Source organism: Trichosurus vulpecula, chromosome 2 (genome assembly GCF_011100635.1).
Source record: "Trichosurus vulpecula isolate mTriVul1 chromosome 2, mTriVul1.pri, whole genome shotgun sequence".
Taxonomy (NCBI): domain Eukaryota; kingdom Metazoa; phylum Chordata; class Mammalia; order Diprotodontia; family Phalangeridae; genus Trichosurus; species Trichosurus vulpecula.
Window position 1 is genome coordinate 378,069,335 of NC_050574.1, and position 20,716 is coordinate 378,090,050.

At 38.7% G+C, this 20,716-nt stretch overlaps 1 protein-coding gene and 1 pseudogene across 1 annotated transcript in view; both read left to right on the forward strand.

Moving 5' to 3' along the window:
* The window catches only part of PKNOX1 (PBX/knotted 1 homeobox 1), a 195,615-nt gene that overhangs the window by 93,402 nt on the left and 81,497 nt on the right, over positions 1 to 20,716 (forward strand). Inside the window, exon 4 of the mRNA XM_036744889.1 lies at positions 17,895 to 18,022. Coding sequence (XP_036600784.1) covers positions 17,895 to 18,022 — 128 coding nt within the window. The remainder of the gene's footprint in view (positions 1 to 17,894; positions 18,023 to 20,716) is intronic.
* Positions 7,125 to 8,362, forward strand: LOC118837795 (annotated as a pseudogene).

Genomic DNA, 20,716 nt, shown 5'->3' on the forward strand with positions numbered 1-20,716 from the left:
TACATACAGTATTTAACCAAAGCACTGGAGTCTTTCCCCTAGATTTTTTAATAGATTACAGTACAACATTCTGGCTGACAATTTATATTTTTGTTGTTGTTTCTCTCATTCTTTGTTTCTATTTCTATCATAATATACATATTCTTTGTCACATATGTGTATATATATATGTATATATATATATATGCTTATACATATATAATCTCAAAACAGGAGTTTCTGTTGTACAAACCAAATAGAACCTGGAATAAAGAATAATAAATTTTGGGGGCAGCTAGGTGGCGCAGTGAGTAGAGCACCGGCCCTGGAGTCAGGAGGACCTGAGTTCAAATCCGGCCTCAGACACTTGACACACTTACTAGCTGTGTGACCTTGGGCAAGTCACCTAATCCCAATTGCCCTGTCAAAAAACAAACAAACAAAAAGAATAATAAATTTTTATTTTGAAACAAAAGAGAATATCTCTCATTTCATCTTTCCCTTCAGTCTCTGGCAATAGCTGATTTATATAGTGCAATGAGATTCGCAAGGCACTTTACATATATTATCTTATACAGCTTCCAGAGTTATTTTTCTTTACAGTGTTGTTTAGTGTATAAGTTGTTTTAAATTTCATTTTGCATCAGTTTGTATGTTTTTCCAGGTTTCTCTGAAACCATCTTTTTTCAATGATGTAATAATATTCCATTATATTCATATACTATAAATTTTTCAGCCACTTCCCAATTGATGGGTGCTGCCTTTGCATTTAATTATTTCCCACAATTAATATTTTTGTACATATGGGTCCTTTTCCTCTTCCTCTGATCTTTTTGGGGTATAGGCCTATAGGTACTGCATAGTAAGCACAACCTAATGACTTTGGGATTCTTTCCAAATTGCTTTCCAAAGTGGCTGGACCAATTCACGGCTCCACCAACTGTGTAACAGTACCCATCTTCACAGTCCTTCCAAAACTTGTAATTTCCTTTTTTTTTTCTTCCTTACAGTTGTATTTATTTCCACTTGTAAAATGATTAATGATTTGGAACATTTTTTTATATGGCTACTGAAAGCTTGGATCTTTACTTTGGAAAACTGTCTGTTCATATCCATTCACTATTTATGTTAGGATATGGCTGACATTCTTATATATGAATCACTTCCTTATAAATCTTGGATATCAGACCTTTATCAGAGAAAGTTGCTGCAAAGGCTTTTCCTCCCAGTCAATTGTTTCCCTTCTAATTTTAACTATATTGATTGGCTTGTGCAAAAATTTTTTCTATTTTTAGCAATTAAAATTGCCCGTTTTATCTTCTATATTCCTCTCTCCCTCTTGTTTGGTCCTTCCCCATCCATAAAGGCAATGCAAAAAACATTTTCTTCCTTCTCTAATTTGTGTTGGGACTTTTTATATCTGGGTCATATGTCCATTTGGCATTTATTGTAATATGTGTCCCTTGATGTTGGATTAAATCTAATTTGTATCCAGCTCCTTTCCAGTTTTCCCAAAAGTTTTTGTAGAATAAGGAGTCATTATACTCCAGTAGTTCGGGTCTTTGGCTTTATTGGACAGTTATATTAATATGTTTAGTTGCTTCTGTACCTTTTAGCTATTTCTTTACCTTTCAGCTAATTGATGGAATTTCCTATTGTATAACCAGTACTGAATAATTTCAGCGATTACTACTTTGAAGAATAGCTGGATTAGTGGATAAAATAGATCAGTGAATTAAAAAAAATCCTGAAATAAATGCAACATTCCACACCCATGCTGTGTTGTTCAGATCCAAACCCAGATGAGAAACTTGAAGAGTTTAGACCAGGAGGGCATTGATCAGACTTTGTCCAGGATCAGACCACTTTGGGAGCCTTGAGAGCCTGCAGGTCAGACATCTGGGTCACCTGACCCACAAGATGATGGAGGATGAGATATTTTCTTAAACCTCACGAGCTCTCAAACTTTTTCAAAATAGGAAATATGTGTGAAAGATAAAGCACCTTCCGTTCTCTCCCCAATCTAGATACCAAGAACCCCCCAAAAAGGTAAAAATTTTGATAAACTAACATCAGAGAAGATGAATAATCCCTAAACACTAGTACATGCTCACCTGGAGGCCCCTAATCCACCATCCACCTTCCGGCCCACAAGCTTACAGCAGAACTCAACTCTACAGCAACCTTCCCCCCCACCCTCCCTTCTCCTGATGCCTAGAGGTCCAAACTGTAGAAATTTGCTCAGGCTGGGATGGCATAGCTCTGTGACAGCACTTTTTGCTAAAACAGAGCTTAGCCATAGAACAGAGCAACAGAGGGGACAGAGTAGGATAGACAGAACATGTGCCTACTTTTGCAACAGAACTCAACTTTGCCCCTCATGAAGCCCCAATGTGAAGAAGATCCAAATTACAAATGGCAGAAAATTTCTCAGTCTGCAATAACAATGTGGTGGGTTCTGGACCACTACTAGACCAGAGAATTTAGGAACGAATTCCCACCTGGGTGATCTAGGTTTCATAATCCTCTGTAAATAAATAATTTTTCAACTTGAAATCAACTCAGAAACTCATACCTCCTCAGCACCCCATGCCCCTGGGTTTCTTCCATTCCTTTGATTGGAGGTCAAGGAGGTTGAAGAGCTCTTAGGTCTTCTGGCATTTAAGGAGGGCACCCAGGGAATTCACCTCATGATTTCTGACCCAGCTGGTCTCCTGGGTTTTATGATCTCCAGAAACTCATCATTCTGAAAGATGAATTTAACTCTGTATAACTAACATTTCTGATCATTTCCTACCCTGGCTTCTGGAGTTTATCATGTTCCCTTGTTGGATACTCCCATACACACACTTTTCAGCTTCTTTTTTATGTGTTATCTTCCACCATTAGATTGTGAACCTCTTGAGGTCAGGGACTATCTTATACCTTTTTGCCTCCATTTACCCGTAACTTAACACAGTGCCTGGCACATAATAGGTACTTAATAAATGTGTTTATTGACTGAGGGGGTCAGGAAGTGTGGGGGGGGGGCAGAGCTAGATGGCACTCCACCATGCCTAAGGGAAAGAGCCCAGCATTCAGCTGGGGCTAGTTCTATTCTCCCAGAAGTCTATGGGGAAGAGACAACCTGGTGAGGTATGAATTGTCCAGTCTGGGAGAAGACTGAGACATTTTGAAATCCATCCTGTAGGGAAACCATCATCATAGGGGAGGGAATTTAAAAATGAGAAATAGGGGGAAATAAGGAGGAAAAAAACTCTGAAATTACCAAAGATCTCAGGAAGAAGAAAACTCAAAGAAGCTGAGCATAAGCAGATAAACCAATAGGGAAGGAAATATGATCTCCAGACCAAGTAGAAGGGTTCAGGCATCTATGAATAAGTATTGAAGGAAAATGAATCAACAGCTGATGGGGCAGAGGTCCCTGTGGATTCCAAGAGAACATGGAGCTATAGAAGGGTATTCCTGAATTTAGAGGAAAAACAAGAATGGTGAGAGCAGAAATAATTAGTAGAATTACTTAAACCACAGTGGCAAGTCTCACCAAAGAAACAAAAAAGAGGAAAACTGGGAATGCAAATACAGGACAGTGAAAGGACAATCTGAAGAAGAAAAGCAAAGAGCAATAACATTAAAAGAAAGCATGATCTCCATACAACACATTGATCTCAAAGATAGAATATATAAAGGACTATAGGTCTCTCAGAAGAACACAAGTCAAAAAACCATAACACCATACATAATGCAAGAAATAATAGAAGAAAACTGTCCAGAATTTAGGAACGTACACAAAAAGTACTAATCCTAAGAATCCAGTCAGAAGTACAGTAAACATTGAGTTTCTCCCATGTGAAAGACACTGTACTAAGCACTGAGCACACAAAGAAAAGCAATAAAGGCCCTTAAGCTCTCAGTCTAGTGGGAGAGACAGCATACAAACAACTGTGTACAAACAAGCTATCTGCTAGCTAAAGAGCTAATAATCAGCTGAGGAAAGGTACTAGAATTAAGAGGGATTAGAAAAGGTTTCTTAGAGAAGATGAGATTTTAGCTGAAGAAAGCCTGGGAAGTGGAGATGAGAAAGGAGAGCATTCTATTGTTTTGTTCAGAGTACAGTAAGAAAACCAGTGCCACTAGATCAAATAGTACATCAGGAGTGGGATGGATATAAAATATAAGAAGAGTAGAAAGGTGTGGGGTTGGTTATGAAGGGCTTTGAATGTCAAATGGAGGGTTTTATAAAAGCCCATTGGAGTTTGTTGATTGTGTTTATGTGTATTGGGGAGGAGGATGATTTGGTTGAACTGGTGCTTTAGGAAAATTGCTTTAGTAATGAGTGGGCACTGGAAGGGTGGCCAGCCAGAAGGCTATTTCAGTCATCCAGGTATAAGGAGACGAAGGCATACACTAATGTGATGACAGTACCAGAGGAGAGAAGAGGATGTATTCAAGAGATGTTACAGGACAAATTGACAGTCCTTGGCAACAGATTGGATTGGAATTCATAGATTGCTTTCAGAAAGCTTGCAGATCCCTAGCCTGGACTTTCCCTGAGATCCCTGAGATAAAATTTGAATGCTGTATTATTGGGGGCATTAATGCCCTCCTCAAACAGTAGCAGGATCCCAGATGATATAAAACAGGACTAAATATAGCCTCGCCATTTCCTTCAGCAGTGAGAAGAATGGGGCCCTAACAAAGTCCGAAGTCAGAATAGAGGCTGTAAAAAATTTTTTTTTTCAATGTAGGCTGAACAATGAAAGAATCCCAACATTAAAAAAAACCCCATCTATTAACATGACAAGGATGGGCAAGACCCAGAAGAGTAGAATGATTCTAAAACATCTACAAGAGAAGGCATTAAAAAAAAAAAACTTGGGCACAAGTTGAACTAGAAGATGGAGCAAGAGTTTTTGTGTCTGTGGGGCTTTTTTTAAGTTTAAAATTGTTTTTTTTTTAATCAAATGAACCTTAACAGGAAAATGGAAAAAGAAATGAGATCCATGGGAAGAATTGGAAAGAGAATTCACATCTTGGAACAAGAGATGAAAAACCTTACCCAAGAAACAAACTTTCTGGAAATTAAGATGGACCAAACTTAAAAAAAAGAAGAAGAAAATGTATCTCATGCCAAAAAAAAAAAACTTAAAAAAACTCCTAAAGTGCTGAAGGAGTTGTGAGTGAAAAAAATTTAAGAAGGCCTTCTAAGGAGAGAGAATTTAAGTGTCACTGGACTACCTGAAAACCAAGATTAAAACTTAGACATCTTATTTCAGTAAATCATTTTTAAAAAATCCTGATCTCTTAGAACGAGAGGGTAAAGTGAAAATAGAAAGAATCAACTGGTCACCTCCTCAAAGAAACACAAAAACAAAAACTCCCAGGAATAGAGAGCTTGAAATACAAAAGGCAAAAGGTGCTAACAACCAAGAATAATCTACACAGAAAAACTGAGTATAATCCTAGAAGGGAAAAGAGAACCTTTGATTAGAGGATTTCTAAGCATTCCTGATGAAAAGACTACAACTTTATAGAAACTTTGAAATCCAAATACCAGATTTAAGAGAAACAGAAGGTAAATATGAGCAAACAACCATAAGGCACTGTTTACAATGTGTCCCCTCAGATCCTATTATTAGGGCCCATAGAAGGAATTTAATAATACAGAGGTCTTGGGAGTGTTTTTGTTGGTCTTGAGAGAAAAATGAACAATGAGGGGAAAAATACACTGAGGTTGAGAGGAGAGGAAGAAAGGGGAAAGTTATCTCATAATTCAGGTGCACAAATAGAAGTCTATACCAACATGAAATTGGGGGAGGGGAGCAGGCCACACTTGAACCTCACTTCATTTGGACTGGTCAGAGGAGGGAAGAATATGTACACACACCTGGGTACAGAACTACAACAGGAAAACAGGCAGAAAAGGGGAGAGGCAGGAATAAGAGAGAGGGACTAGTTCTAAGCAGAGCAAACTCAAAGGAGGGTAGATCTTGGAGAAAGATCTAAAATTATTAAAGGAATAATTTGAATAAGTATGGGCTGTGGGGTTTGGGGGGAGCACTCAAAGAAGGGGAAAAACAGAGGCAGGGGAGCAGAAATAAGTTACATTAGACATAGAGCACTGGAGATGAGCACATTCTTCTTTATAAAGAGAGAGTAGAAAGCAAACAGTACAAAAAGTATAGGAGAAGTGAATTTAGGGAATCACACAGTAATTTTTGTGAATGTCAATGGGATGAACTCACCCACAAAACAGAAGAACATAGAACAGATAAGAAGCTAGAATCCAAAATGTCATTTACAAGAAATGCACTTGAAACAGAAAGCTACATGCAGCCAAAATAAGTATGTGGAACAAAATATAATATGCTTCAGCTGAAGTAAAAAGGCAGAGGGTAATAATCATAAACTCAGACAAGGTAACAGCAAAAGCATATTTGATTTAAAGAGAAACTATGTTTTGCTGAAAGGTACCATAGACGATGAATATTAATATCCAATGCTTAAGATATGTACCAAATGGCAGGATCTAAATATTTAAAAGGGAAAAGCTAAATTAATTACAGGGAGAAATAGACAGTAAAACTACATTGGTCAGGGATCTCAGGAAGCTAGGAGGTACAGTGGATAGAGTGCCAGGCCTGGATTGAGAAGGACTCATCCTCCTAAGTTCCAATCTTGCCTTAGACACTTACTAGCTGTGTGATCCCGGGCAAGTCACTTAACCCTATTTGCCTTAGTTCCTCATCTGTAAAATGAACTGGAGAAGGCAAACCACTCCAGTGTCTTTGCCAAGAAAATTCTAAATGGGGTCACGAAGAGTTGGACACAACTGAAAACATCTGAACAACTATTGCGTGTTCTCTGTCCTGGGTACACAACTGCAGGCTCCCATCTAGGCCTTGTCACAGAGGTCTGTTAATGGGCTTTCTTTGCTAGACCTCCCTTCCCACTGCCTACAGACTTCTTCTTGTTTCTCTGGGCTGGAAAAATGACTCACTGTGGGTTTCTTCTTGTATTTCCCAGTCACCTCTAGATCTGGTTGTCTTCTTCAGTTCTTTATTGGAGTAGTTTGAAAGTGAGCTGGGTTCCCTCAGCCTCTGTTCTCTGAGCCCAGTGGAGGAAGCCCCAACCAGAAACTCAACATGTCTGTTTGGAAGATCCAAGCAAGAGAGATCTTTGACTCTTGTGGAAACCCCACCGTTGAAGTTGATCTCTACACTGGAAAAGGTCTCTTCCGAGCTGCTGTGCCCAGTGGGGCTTCTGTGGGTATCCATGAGGCCCTGGAGCTCCGAGACAATGATAAGACCCACTAAGTTGGGAAGGGTGTCTCAAAAGCGGTTGAGCACATCAGTAAAACTATTGCCCCGACCCTGGTTAGCAAGAAAGTGAATGTTGTGGAGCAGGAGAAGATCGACAAATTGATCATAGAGATGGACGGCACTGAAAATAAATCTGAATTTGGTGCAAATGCCATATTGAGACTGTCTCTGGCTGTTTGTAAGGCCAGAGCTGCTGAGAAAGGTGTCTCCCTGTACCACCATATTGCTCAGCATTGCAGGCAATGCTGAAGTCATCCTTCCAGTTCCAGCCTTCAACATGATCAGTGGTGGCTCCCGTGCTGGTAACAAGCTGGCCATGCAGGAGTTCATGATCCTCCCTGTTGGGGTGGCAAACTTTAAGGAGGCCATGCGCGTTGAGCTGAGGTCTACCACAACCTGAAGAGTGTGATTAAGCAGAAACATGGACAGGGTGCCACCAATGTAGGGGATGAGGGTGGCTTCGCTCCTAACATCCTGGAGAATAAAGAAGCTCTGGACTTGCTAAAGACTGCTATTAGTAAGGCTGGCTACACTGATAAGGTCATAATTGGCATGGATGTTGCTGCCTCGGAATTCTGAGCTTTGGGACCTCTACAAGAGCTTCATCAAGGACTATCCCATGGTGTCTATTGAAGATCCCTTTGACCAAGATGATTGGGGAGCTTGGAAGGATTTCACTGCTACTGCAGGCATCCAGGTGGCAGGGGGTGAACTCACAGTGACCAATCCCAAGTGCATTGAAAAGGCTGTGAACTAGAAAGCCTGCAACTGCCTCCTCCTCAGAACCAGATTGGCTCCATAACTGAATCTCTCCAGGTGTGCAAGCTGGCCCAGTCCAATGGCTGGGGAGTGGTGGTTTCCCATCGTTCTGGGGAGACTGAAGATACCTTCGTTGCAGACCTGGTGGTGGGCCTCTGCACTGGGTAGATCAAGACTGGTGCCCCCTGCCGATCTGAGCATCTGGCCAAGTATAACCAGCTTCTCAGAATTGAGGAAGAGCTGGGCAGCAAGGCTAAATTTGCTGGAAGGAACTTCAGAAACCCTCAGGCCAAGTAAGCTCTGTAGCCAGGAGGCCTGTTAGCTCGCAGGTGCCAGTCACCTCTGTAGAAGTCTGCTCCTGCCCTAAGAATGGGCAGCACCAAGTACTAGACCAGTTTTGTTTTGGGGGCAGGGGCCTCTGCTGCTTAACTTACCTCTCCCTCCTTTCTGTGATGTTCTCACTGCTTCGTTAGAACTGTCTTACACCAGAGACGACCTGACATGTGGTTCTCTGTCGGAAAACCCTTATCATCTTGTGACTGGGATAGAATCACCTGGTCTCACCACCAACCCTGGTGTTGATGTGTGGAGCCCTGTCCTTGTAATGAAGTCCCGATGAGCCCACGGGCCAGATCCTTAGTGGCTTCTATGTGTAGAATAAAAGTATTCAGTAAGGCCCCCCCCCCCCCCGCCCAAAAAAAAGTGAGCTGGGTTGTACTACTACTTCCTAGTTTGACATTCCTGCTGATTCTTCTCATTTGGTGCACTCGCGTCTCAACTGCTAGAGTGTTTTCATTGATTGGATGACATTCTTATTTCCTGAAGATAGTTACAAAACATAATATGAGAAATAATGTACCATTTTGGAGATCATGCCTTTCACCTTCAGGACCAGAGTCAATAATTAGGCTCTCACTTCTAGTACTTTCATCAGGACCAGCACCTTACACATTTTGCTACAGGGTTGTAGGGATTGTGATAACCATACTCTATCCTGTATTCAATGGTTCTTGAAAGACAACCGGTGTCATTTGTCATCATCACAGGACCTTTCAGGGTCAGGGCCCTAATTAAATGTTACCATATCCTAATCCAATAGCTAGCTAACTCCCATTTCTTCCTCTCCTGAATGCTGTGATTCAGAGTTGTTGGCTGCCTTTGTCAAAACCTGCTTTTCTGCTACCACTCTCTGATCTTTCAGCCACTTCTGTCCTATCCTTTCAGAGTCTCTCATTTGCTTATCCTTTTTCAATTTTTCCTTCCTGCACCTCCATTCTGTTAACAAATTTCTTTCTTTCTTTTTTTTTTTGCTTAGATGACTCATATTTCTTCCATTTTTGATCTTCATATATAAATGCATGCTTGGCTTCCTCTAAAAATTATTTTATCTCTGGTCCCCCACTCCACTGCCAAGTGCCCCTTTTCTGTTTCCCTCCAACAGTTTTGGCTAGGGGACAGGGGGTAGAGATTGCACTCTTAGATCTAGAGGTGGAAGAATATCAGAAGCCATCTAGCTCCCAAATTTTATGGATAAGGAAAGTGAGGCAGAGCAAAGATGGTGGAATGATTTGAAGCAGTGTAGTGAGTTCCCTTCCACAAACCTCTCTGAACTTCTAGAAAATGTAACAAATCCTGATAGGGGAATCCAGAAAAAAAATTAGTAACTTGTCTAGCCCAGTGTGACATAGACAGACAAGGGAAATCTGAAGATGTTGAGAATGGAATCTGACCAGGAGCATGACTTGCTCAGAGTCCTACAGTACCCAGGGAGAGAGGCTGTGAATTTCACCATGGCAAGAGGAGGTCCCAGACCCATATTGGAGTACTGCAAAGAGGACAGGTCTATTACTGGTAGCTTTGTTGCCGGTAGATGTCACAGATCCATGTTGAACAGAAAAGGGGACCTGCTCAGGGGAATGGCATTCCTGGGTAGTGAGGTCCTGGACTTGCTTATTTATTTTTTCATTTATTTATTTATTGGATGATGCTTTTTTTATTTTTAGTTTTCAACATTTACTTCCATAAGTTTTAATTTTTTTCCCCTTCCCTCCTCAAGATGGACTGCAATCTGATATAGGCTCTACGTGTACATTCCTATTTTTTTTAAATTAATGTATCTTTTTATTCCAGGTTTGGAGGGAAATTAGCCTAAGGGCATAGCAATTGTAGTCCCCCCCCCAATTTATTAATTTACTTATTTTCGTTTTTCAACATTCACTTCCATAAGTTTTAAATTTTCTCCCCCTTCCTCCCTAAGATAGCATGCAATCTGATATGGGCTCTACACATATTTTCCTATTAAACGCATTTTCACATTAGTCATGTTGTGTAGAAGAATTATAACGAATGGGAGAAACCATGAGAAAGAAAACAAACCAAAAGAGAAAAGAATTTGTTTTACTCTGCATTCCAATTCCATAGTTCTTTCTCTGGATGTGGATGGCATTTTCCATCATGAGTCCTTTGGAAAAGTTTTAGGTCCTTGCATTGCTGAGAAGGGCTAAGTCTATCAAAATCAGTCCTTGCACACTGTGGCTGTTACTGTGTACAATGTTCTCATTCTGCTCACTTCACTCAGCATCAGTACATATAAGTCTTTCCAGGTTTTTCTGAAGTCTGCCTGCTCTTCATTTTTTTTTCTTTTGTTTTTTTGGTGGGGCAATTGGGGTTAAGTGACTTGCCCAAGGTAACACAGCTAGTAAGTGTGTCAAGTGTCTGAGGCCGCATTTGAACTCAGGTCCTCCTGACTCCAGGGCTGGTCCTCTACTCACTGCACCACTTAGCTGCCCCTGCTCTTCATTTCTTATAGCACAATAGTATTCCAGTACATTCATATACCGCATCTTGTTCATCCATTCCCCAGTTGATGGGCATCCCCTCAATTTCCAGTTCTTGGCCACCGCAAAGAGAGCTGCTATAAATATTTTTGTACATATGGGTCCTTTTCTCTCTTGTATGATCTCTTTGGGATACAGCCCTAGAAGTGGTATTGTTGGGTTAAAGAGTATGCACATTTTTATAGCCCTTTGGTCAGAGTTCCAAATTGCTCTCCAGAATGGTTGGATCAGCTCACAGCTCCACCAACAATGAATTAGTGTTCCAACTTTCCCACATCTTCTCCAGCATTTATCATTTTCCTGTTTTGTCATGTTAGCCAATCTAATAGGTGTGATGTGGTACCTCAGAGTTGTTTTGATTTGCATCTCTCTAATTAGTAGTGATTTACAGCATTTTTTCATATGACTATAGATAGCTTTAATTTCTTCCTCTGAAAACTGCCTGTTCATATTCTTTGACCATTTCTAAATTGGAGAATGACTTGTATTCTTGTAAATTTGACTCAGTTCTCTATATATTCTAGAAATGAAGTCTTTTTCAGAAACACTATAAGCAGGTAGAAAGAATTAAAATACTAAGGAACCTTTGTCTGGAGCACTCATGATTTAGCAGCAACCACCACTTTAATGAAAGGAGCAGAGAACTTGGAATACTTTGTTCCAGAAAGGCAAAGGTTATGGGGCTTACAGCAAAAGAATAACTTACCCAGCAAATTGAATATAATGCTTCAGAGGAAAAAATGGATCTTTAATGAAATAGAGGACTTCCAGGCATTTCTGATAAAAGATTAGAACTGCAGACAAACTTTGAAGTTCAAACAAGAGAGTGGAGAGAAATATAAAAAGATAAACATGAATAAACTCTTTTTGAGGTGGCAAAGAATGGGAGTCTGCAGAGGCATCCACAAACTGGAGAATGGATGAACAAGTTTAGGTGTGATGAAATACTTTTGTGATGAGCTCTTGTCAGTATAACGACCAGTGACCGATTCCAGAGGACTAATGATGAAACGTGTTCTCTACCTCCCGATAGAGAAGTGAAGGATTCAGGATGCAGAATGAGGTGCTTTTTTTTTTTTGGACATGGCCAATATGGAAATTTGTTTTGATTGACTATACATTTTTGTAAAGGGTTTTCTTTTTCTTCTGTTTGCATTTGGGAGAGGAGGGTTCAGGTGAGTGGTCCAGAAGGCAGATTTTAGCTTAATTAAAGCAAATAAAATTGTGATGAGGAAACTGAGGGTCAGAAAGATTAAATGACTTGCCCATGATGACACAGCCAGTGGGTGTCACAGGCTGATTTATTGTTCTTTTCACTTAATACTTGTCATTGAGTATATCTTTTTTCTGGTTGTTTGCTTTGTATCAGTTCATATAAATCTTCTCATGTTTTTTAAGGTTTGAATTATCCAGGTGTGAGGTGAAATATTGGAGTTTTTTGAATTAATGAGTGAATGGAAAAGCATTTATTGAACATTTACTTGGTGCCAAGCACTGTGCTAAGCCCCAGGAATATAAATAGAGAATCGAGAAAGTCCCTCCACTCAAGGAATTTATATTCTAATGGGAAGTGACACATATAGTTCAACTGCGGGATAAATGGGGTGGCCGTTTGCTCCTTGCAGTGCAGTGGCAGTGCAGAGATGCTAATTGCTAATGCCTTTTCCTTAGTGTTATTTCCATTGATAAAACCATATATTCTAATTGCTTCAAACCACTTGATAGAGTCTTTTCCTGATGTTCAGTAGCAGTGGCTGTTGTGGGAGCTGCAGCATCTGCAGAGGCATTTACTAGGTTGGGTCTCACTAGGATTTATTTCTGGACACTTGCTGTAGGAGCCAGGCTGGAAGTGGGGTACTTGGTCTGGCAAACATTACTATTTCTGGGACTCTTTGGAGTTCCTGGCTTTGCACATACTGTTTTCTGTCTTTCTCTCAGGGTTCTTTGTTATTTTGGCCAGGCTGGCTTGTCTGGATGTTGCTTAAGATCATTTTTAGTTCTGGTTCTCTCTCTTTATCACTGAGGTAAGCCTTATTTATATATCACTTAGGTTAATGGGCTCTTTTTTCATAAATTTCTTTTGTTCCTGCTCTATCTGTGAAGCTAATGATAATAATAATAATAATAATTAGTGCTACTAATGATTCACATTTATAGACTGCATAATAACTTACAAATAGATTTAGTCATAACAGCCCTGTCAAGTGGTGTTATTACTCCCATTTTTTATCTTTTTTTCCAGAATTTTAATTTTGATTTTTGTTATTCTGAACTTGACAAGTATCAACAAACATGAACACTTATTATCTCTATTTTACAGATGGGGAAACTAAGGCTCAGAGAGGTTAAGTGATATGCCCATGGCCATTTCATCTAGTAAGTGTTGGACCAAGGATTTGAACCCAGACTTCTAGTACTCTTTTGTACTACACTGTGTTGCATCTCTAATAGGAATAAGCTCAAAACATCTTAATACTCTTCCCATTTTATTTTCTTCATCATGCTGCAGTAAATGAAAAACATTATATTCCCCCATTTCATAGATACAAGTAAGGGGGAAAATGTCTTGTTTGTATTACCAATTTTAGCAACAAAGCAACGTATAGGATGCAGGTTTTCTATGTTTAAGATTAGTGCCCTTTCTGCTATACTTTGTTGCCTCTCTATACTCGATAAGAAAGGTAGAAAATTTTAGTACTCTTGATTTGTTGTTTTCTTTTAAAAAATGCAGAAAGACTTTGGATATTATTAATAACATGTTGACTGAGGGTTGCTTTGATGCTCGTGGTACACAGCCAGTCAGCCTTCTTCCAGAGGAACCATTTTTCCAAGGAATCTGTTATTTTCAAAACTGATTCCATTAACTGTTGAAGTTGATCTGATTTGATTGGATAAATGGACAGGATCATCAGATTCACCATATTCTGATCAAGAAAGAAGCATAAAACAATGAAAGAGATGAAATAAAAGTAGGCCAGATTAATTCTTTTATCATTTACTCTCATTTTGCAGTGGAGTCCAATTCATAGCATTTCCTGCCACATTTCACCTGTGATCCTCCTGACAAGCAGCATTAGGGGCTAAACAAAGCTGTAGATGTGCCAATTAATGTGACTTTTTTCAACTAATTTTCTATTTTCAATGATCTGTATCCTGATTATGATATAAATAAAGAAGACCACATAAGGGACTAAAGAAAAAAACAGTTCCATCACAAAATATGACTGGTATAGCCCTATCTGAGGAGCGTGATCAGCTAGCCAACTTTGAAAAGTTTAGAAAATTAATGTTAAAGCCACTGGTACTCACCAGCTTGCTGTAAGAATAATTTCAATGATGGTGCTGATGACTGAAAGATGTCAAAGATACTCAAGATATCTCTGAAATAATTGAAAAAACTAAAAGTTAGGATATGTTCTAGGGAGAATATGATAATGAAAGCAATATTCAGTTACTTTAATACCAGTTTATAGGAGAAATGAGCAGAGTAGTGCTATTAAGAGAATCAAGCCGATAGGGAACAACTATCAGGTAGTTAGGATTGGTGATCTTCCATTTCCACAACGGTGAGACATTTTATCACTTTATTGTCAGCACCACGGTGTCAAGGTGAACAAGGCCATGATGATGAACTCAAAGGCTGGGAGCACCATGAAGTGCCAGGCACTATACTGTAAGGTTTGGGGGCATATAGCATGTGAGCATTGTCTCACTGATAGCAAGGTCTTGATACATGCCCTCTTATTCACCAGGTAATACTCCTTCCTCATTTTGTCCTCTTGCGCCTGGAAGGTAATGATTATGAGAGCCAAAAAATATTGCCATAGAAGAGGAAGACCACAAAGCAGACCACATAAAAGATAGGCATTTCTACGCAGTTGCTGTGGCTCAGGTCCTGGTCTTCCTCAGTCACATCCACAGAGTTCTAATTTGTGGTAAGCCCTCTGTGGACAGTGATAAGAGTGAACTGGATCCAGATGATATTGTCACGCTGGAGACTAAGGTGTTTCTATTTTCACTTTCTTCTATCTTATTTTCTCATGATCTGCATAGTTGATTACATTCTTTTTCATGTCTATGAAGCTTTCTATAAAATAATACAGTTTCCCCTTGAAGATTTGGAATGTGATGACACAAAGACCTAGGCACCAAAAAAGAGCATTTCCATGCACATAACAGAACAAAAGGGATTCTGTGTGATATTGTAAATCTGTTTCATTCCACTTGCTTAAAATATGTATACATAAAATAATTTTTACACATTACTTTCAAAACTGTCCTGCTTATTTTTGCTTCCTTATAAATTTGCTTCTGTTCTCTTCTGTTTATTTTTAAAAATGTTTCAGTGGTCCTCTTTTTTTGGAGTCATAATTGTCCTTCCATTAAAAAAATAAAGGAAAAAACATTAAAAAGTGTATTTGAGCAAAACTAATTCCCTCAGTAGCCATGCTCAGAAATATTTATTTCCTTCTATACTTTGTGGCCATCATGTCATTGTCAGGATGTGGGTACCTAGTGGTTGATTGTTATATTGATCAGTTCTTAAGTCTTTCAGAGTTGTCTTTCTTTACAGTGTTGTAGTCCTTGTATAAATTGTTCTCCTGGTTCTACTAACTTCACTGTGCATCAGTTTATACTACCTAGGATTCTCTAAAATCATCTCTTTCGTCATTTCTTTACCAGGTTTAAGGTTCTGACACTTGTTTCTTCTTCTCTTTTTAGGATTTTAGTTCTAAATCCTATCCCTTTCCAGTTACTCAAATTTATTTCAGAAAACCTCTGGAAAATATTTGGTAACATAGAGAAGATACACACACACAAGATACATATATACATACACATATGCATTCATATTTATACATTTTTACAGATGAACTCTTGGGGAAAATATATATAATGTATGTATATATAGAAGATATGGATGGATAGATACAGATATCTCTTCCATTTTATAGGCAAAGTTTTTAGAAAAGCCATTTATACTGGTTTATACTTCCTTACATCTCACTATTTGTCCATATAGATTGGCAGATTTTTCTCTGACAAATAGAGAAGTGACACCATCCTTTTAGTCACCCAGTCATGATCTTGGAATCATCCTCAACTCTTCCCTCTCCCCTACTTTCCCCACTCCATTCCAGTAAGTTGTCAAGTCTTGCCAATTATATTTCCATGCTATTTCTCATATCTTTTGTCTTCTTTTCAATCATATAGCCATCATCCTAGTTCATATTTTCATTACCTCTTACCTGGATTATTGTAACAGCCTCTTCATTCATCTACATGCTTCCAGCCTCTCCCTTCTCCATTGTCCAAAGTAATCTTCTAAAAGCATAATTCTGAATACATCAGTCCCCTATTCAGGAAATTTCAGTGGCTTTTGCCTCTAGGACTAAAAAAAAAAAAAAACAAGTCTTGCTGGGAGTTTGAAGCCCTTCAGAATTTTGTTCTACCTTATCATTTTAAGCTGCTACCCATTAATCCTTTTCACATACTCTACAAGCCAGTCAGACTAGGAGGGACCTCTAAGGCAACTCGAAGAAGCTCTGCTGGAGGTTCCAGGATCACAGATTTAGAGAGCTGGTAGGATCTTAGATGCCATTTTGTCTATTTGACAGGTGAAGAAATTGAGACTTAGAGAGGTGACATGACTTGCCCACAGTCACACAGATACTTACTAAGGCTGGTCTTAAGTCTGTGGCACAACAGAAAGAGTACTGGCCCTGGAGACCAAGACTAAAGTGAAAATCCTGTTTCTTTTACTTCTTCCCTGTGTAATCATCAGCAAATCACTGAACCTCTCAGGACCTTTGTTTCTTCATATTGGATTTCAGGAGGTTGACCGGGATGCCCTCCTAGTTCTAAATCTATGTATGATCCAGTGATGCTCTTTTCACTGAATTATGCTGCTTCTGGACCTGACAAGTCCAAAGTGGTTCATCCAGCCCTTGTTTGGAAACTTCTTCTGAGAGGCGTACCTGTTACATAGTGAAGCAGCTCATACCACTTTTGGATGACTCTTTTAGGAAGTTTTCTTTACTTCCAGCCTAAATTTACCTTTTTTGCAATTTCTGCCTATTACTTTGAGTTTTGCATTTTAAAGCTCTCTGTGATAAAGACAGTAACTAACAAATGCTGGTGTTAAAAATATAGCTGCTATTTCATTTTGGGAAAATTTTTGTTTATTCTATAATCTTTAAGTGAAAATTTTAGTCTCTTTAATAATTTGTAATATATTGCATTTTTAACTTTGTTAAATAGAATAAACAACTTTGAATTATTCATTTGTTCTCTGTTATTATAATATTATGAGTCATCAAAAACTAGTCTCTAGAAAATTAGAAATGAGTACTATATAGATGCCATAGAGAGGCATATGATAAATATGAACGGGCTGCAACAACGAAAAAATAAGTTTTTGGCCCTCCTATTGGATAGATATATAGTCTGTGTTCTCTAGAGGTATCCTTGTGATGTTGGGAAAAAATGAAAGCATTCATTTGGTCAACTCCTTGAAGGGAAGTATGGAAGAACATAGACAAGTTTCCCATAGGAGAATCAGGCATGAACAGCTTGTGATCTGTACCATTGAAGGAAACCTTGAAAAACCAATGAAATCATTAATCCATTTAAGTATGTGGTAACAGGATATAGTAGGAAGAATGGGTGTGGTTTTTTTGTGGTATGATACAAATCTCTTTTCAAATGTTGAATTATGTTGTATTTGAACAAACAAGAAAATAAGGAACATACTTCTGTATTTCCCATACAGTGGCAACTCTAGTTCTTAAACAGAATACTGAAATTCTGTGATTGTTATTTTATTTATCAAAAAGTGGGAGATTAAAAAGGGTTTATGTTGAGTTTTTTTTGGTATAATTGCTATGTGATATCAAAGTACTAACAGCTTATCTCATTTCAGTGATAGTTATTTGAAAAGTAAACACTGTTCATCAGTTTGTCTAAGGTGATATGGGATATCCTTCTCTTTTTACAGATGCAAGTAGTAACAGAGTTTAAAACTGAGCGAGAGCCAAATTGTTCTGACCCTGATGCAGAAGGAGTGAGCCCTGCTCCTGTGGAATCCCAGACACCAATGGATGCAGATAAGCAGGCCATTTATAGGTAGCTGCTTCAACTAAAATACAATGTATTCTTTTTTTTTGTTTAAATTATTTTTTATTTTAAATATATTGGGGCAGGGGTAAGGGGGTACATGGAGTAGAAAACGTTCATCAGAATGAAGAAATTATGTAGATTGTATGAAAGCTGAAATGATCATTTAGGTGAAAATTTTCAGATTTAGTATTTCTTTTGTCTGTTAATTTTGAAATATATTGATTGTGATAAATTTCAAATTGATATAAGTATGATACTATCTTTAGTTTGAGGTTAGTTAAAATGTAATTACTATAATTCAACTTAGAATGTTGACTTTTTAAATTCTAGTGCTTCATTTCATAAGATAGAACATTTTAGAAATGAGATAAGTTTTAAATAAGCTATTAAGCTTATGCTGTTTTTAATTTATGAAGTAGTATTTTGGGGGGGAAAATAACTGGGGGCCTGAATATGTTTATATCTGAAAAAAGAACTACTGTCATTGATATGATCTTTCAATTTCATCACATAGTTCTACAGTTCTATTGAGTTCTAGATAGCTTTCCCCCAGGTCTTTTGAAAGACTGGCCCTTTCATTTAACCATGCCAACTTATAATTACTTGATTCATTTATGATCATCTAACTTGTTTTCAAGGTAAAGAACTGGCTTGTTTACTAGGTCTTCTGGGTGAAAAGTGAGTTCATTAATTTGCTGCAATATAAACTTTTTCTCCACCTTCACAAAATTATAGTTAATAAAATAAAGCTAGAAAAATAATTAGTTATGAACTTTTAATAAGTGATTGTTTTTGTTGTTCACTTTTTCTTATCTGACTTCATGACCCCATTTGGGGTTTTCTTGGCAGAGATACTATAGTGGTTTGCCATTTTCTTCTTCAGCTCATTTTATAGGTGAGGAACTGAGGCAAACAGCGTTCAGGGACCTGCCCAGGGCCACATAGTTAGTGTCTGAGGCCAGATTTGAATTGAGGAAGATGATTCTTCCTAACTCCAAGCTCAGTACTCTATTTACTGTACCACCTAGCTGCCCTTCTAATAACTAATGGTGAGTGGTAAAGAGGGTGACAAGGATTTCCAGTAAAGATAGTGATATGATAGATTCCCTCTAGCTCCCCTGAGAAAAATCTCAGAAAAATAAAAAAGAGCACCAGATGAAACAAAGATTCAGTAAAGCTAAACTGAAACACCCATAAGTTACTTCACGTATTCCAAGACTGCACAAGAAGATGGTCAGAAGCATGAGGTCATTCTTGATGGGGCCACACAATGAGGATCTGAAGGCAGCACCATCTTTCACAAGTTTGGTCTGAAGCCAGAAGGATCTGAGTCGAGGCCTTTTGGAGCCATAGCAAAAGATACAGTCAACTCAGTATAGATTGTTCAAGGAGACTGATGGCTGATGTGCCCAGGGTGCCTTGAGACACTGCAGGAGGCCAACAAGATCTCTGACTTCTGGTTGAGGCCTGTCAGGGTCAATCCAGGAACAAACCAGTTCCCAGTAGGTGACTTCATGTGGAAAAGGAGATGGAGCCAAGGCTGGAACCAGCATTGGGCTCAAGAAGAGAGAGGCAGAAGGCAAGGCCTGCTTTACTCTCCTGCCCCAACTCCTTGTTCAAAACTAAGACTGTAGAAGAAAGCAGGAAGAGGATCAGGACCCAACTACCCCATTCAGTACTACAGCAGGGTAGGAATAACAGTATCCAAGCTACAGTGAGGAGAGGACCTGGACCCAGCCACTCTATTCAGGAGTGAGAAACAGGACAGAGCCTTACTGTGGCACAAAGTCCCCATTCAGCAACCAAGATGGAAATGTGAACAAGCAAAGGAAAACTCTAAATAAAATATCATGGGTTAAAAAAGGCCAAGAGCCAGACAAGGAATAGCTCCACAATAAATACAAGTAGAGGCTAAGAAAAAAATGGCTTGGCCTAAAGGACTCCAAGAATAGATTGAAGAATGAAGCAGTATATTAAAAAAATGAAACTAGAGCACCTAAGAAAAAAAGATTTGGAAGGAGAACAGCTTAGCACAGAAAGTGAGAAGCCTTAAACAAGGAGTAAGCTACCTAAAAAGCATAATGGAGCACCAAATCAATAATAACCATAGAACTGCAAATTACAACAATTCTGAGGCTCTTCATCATACCATGAATTGGCAAAGATGAGAAAAAATTAAAACGTCATTTATCAAAGGGGCTATGGGAGGGCAGTCGCACTAATGAACAACATATTACTGGAGATGTGAATTGTGCAAACTGTTCTGGAAAGAAATTCAAATCTGTACTCAAAGTATGACTATACTGAACATACCCTTTTACTCAACAATATGAGTACTAGACAAAGTTCTAAGTCCAAGGGAATTTTCCTGTGTAAAAAAAAACCTGATAATAGTTTCAGTTTTTGTTCTAATAAAAAACTCAAAGTGGGAACCCCTTAACTGGGGAAAGGCTGAACAAATTATCTTTCATGAATACAATATAAGGCATAGTGTGCCAGTCTCAAAGCCAGGAAGAGGTGGGTTTAAGTCTCATAACCTTTCTGGTACAGGCAACCTTCGAAGACAAGTTACAGAGAAGGAACTGACCTACATTGGTCAGAAACTACACAGAAGCAACTTCTTACTTGGAAGTTCTGTAAACCAATGAAATCACAGGTCCATCTCCTATACCTATTCTCAGTGGTGGGATTCAAATAAAT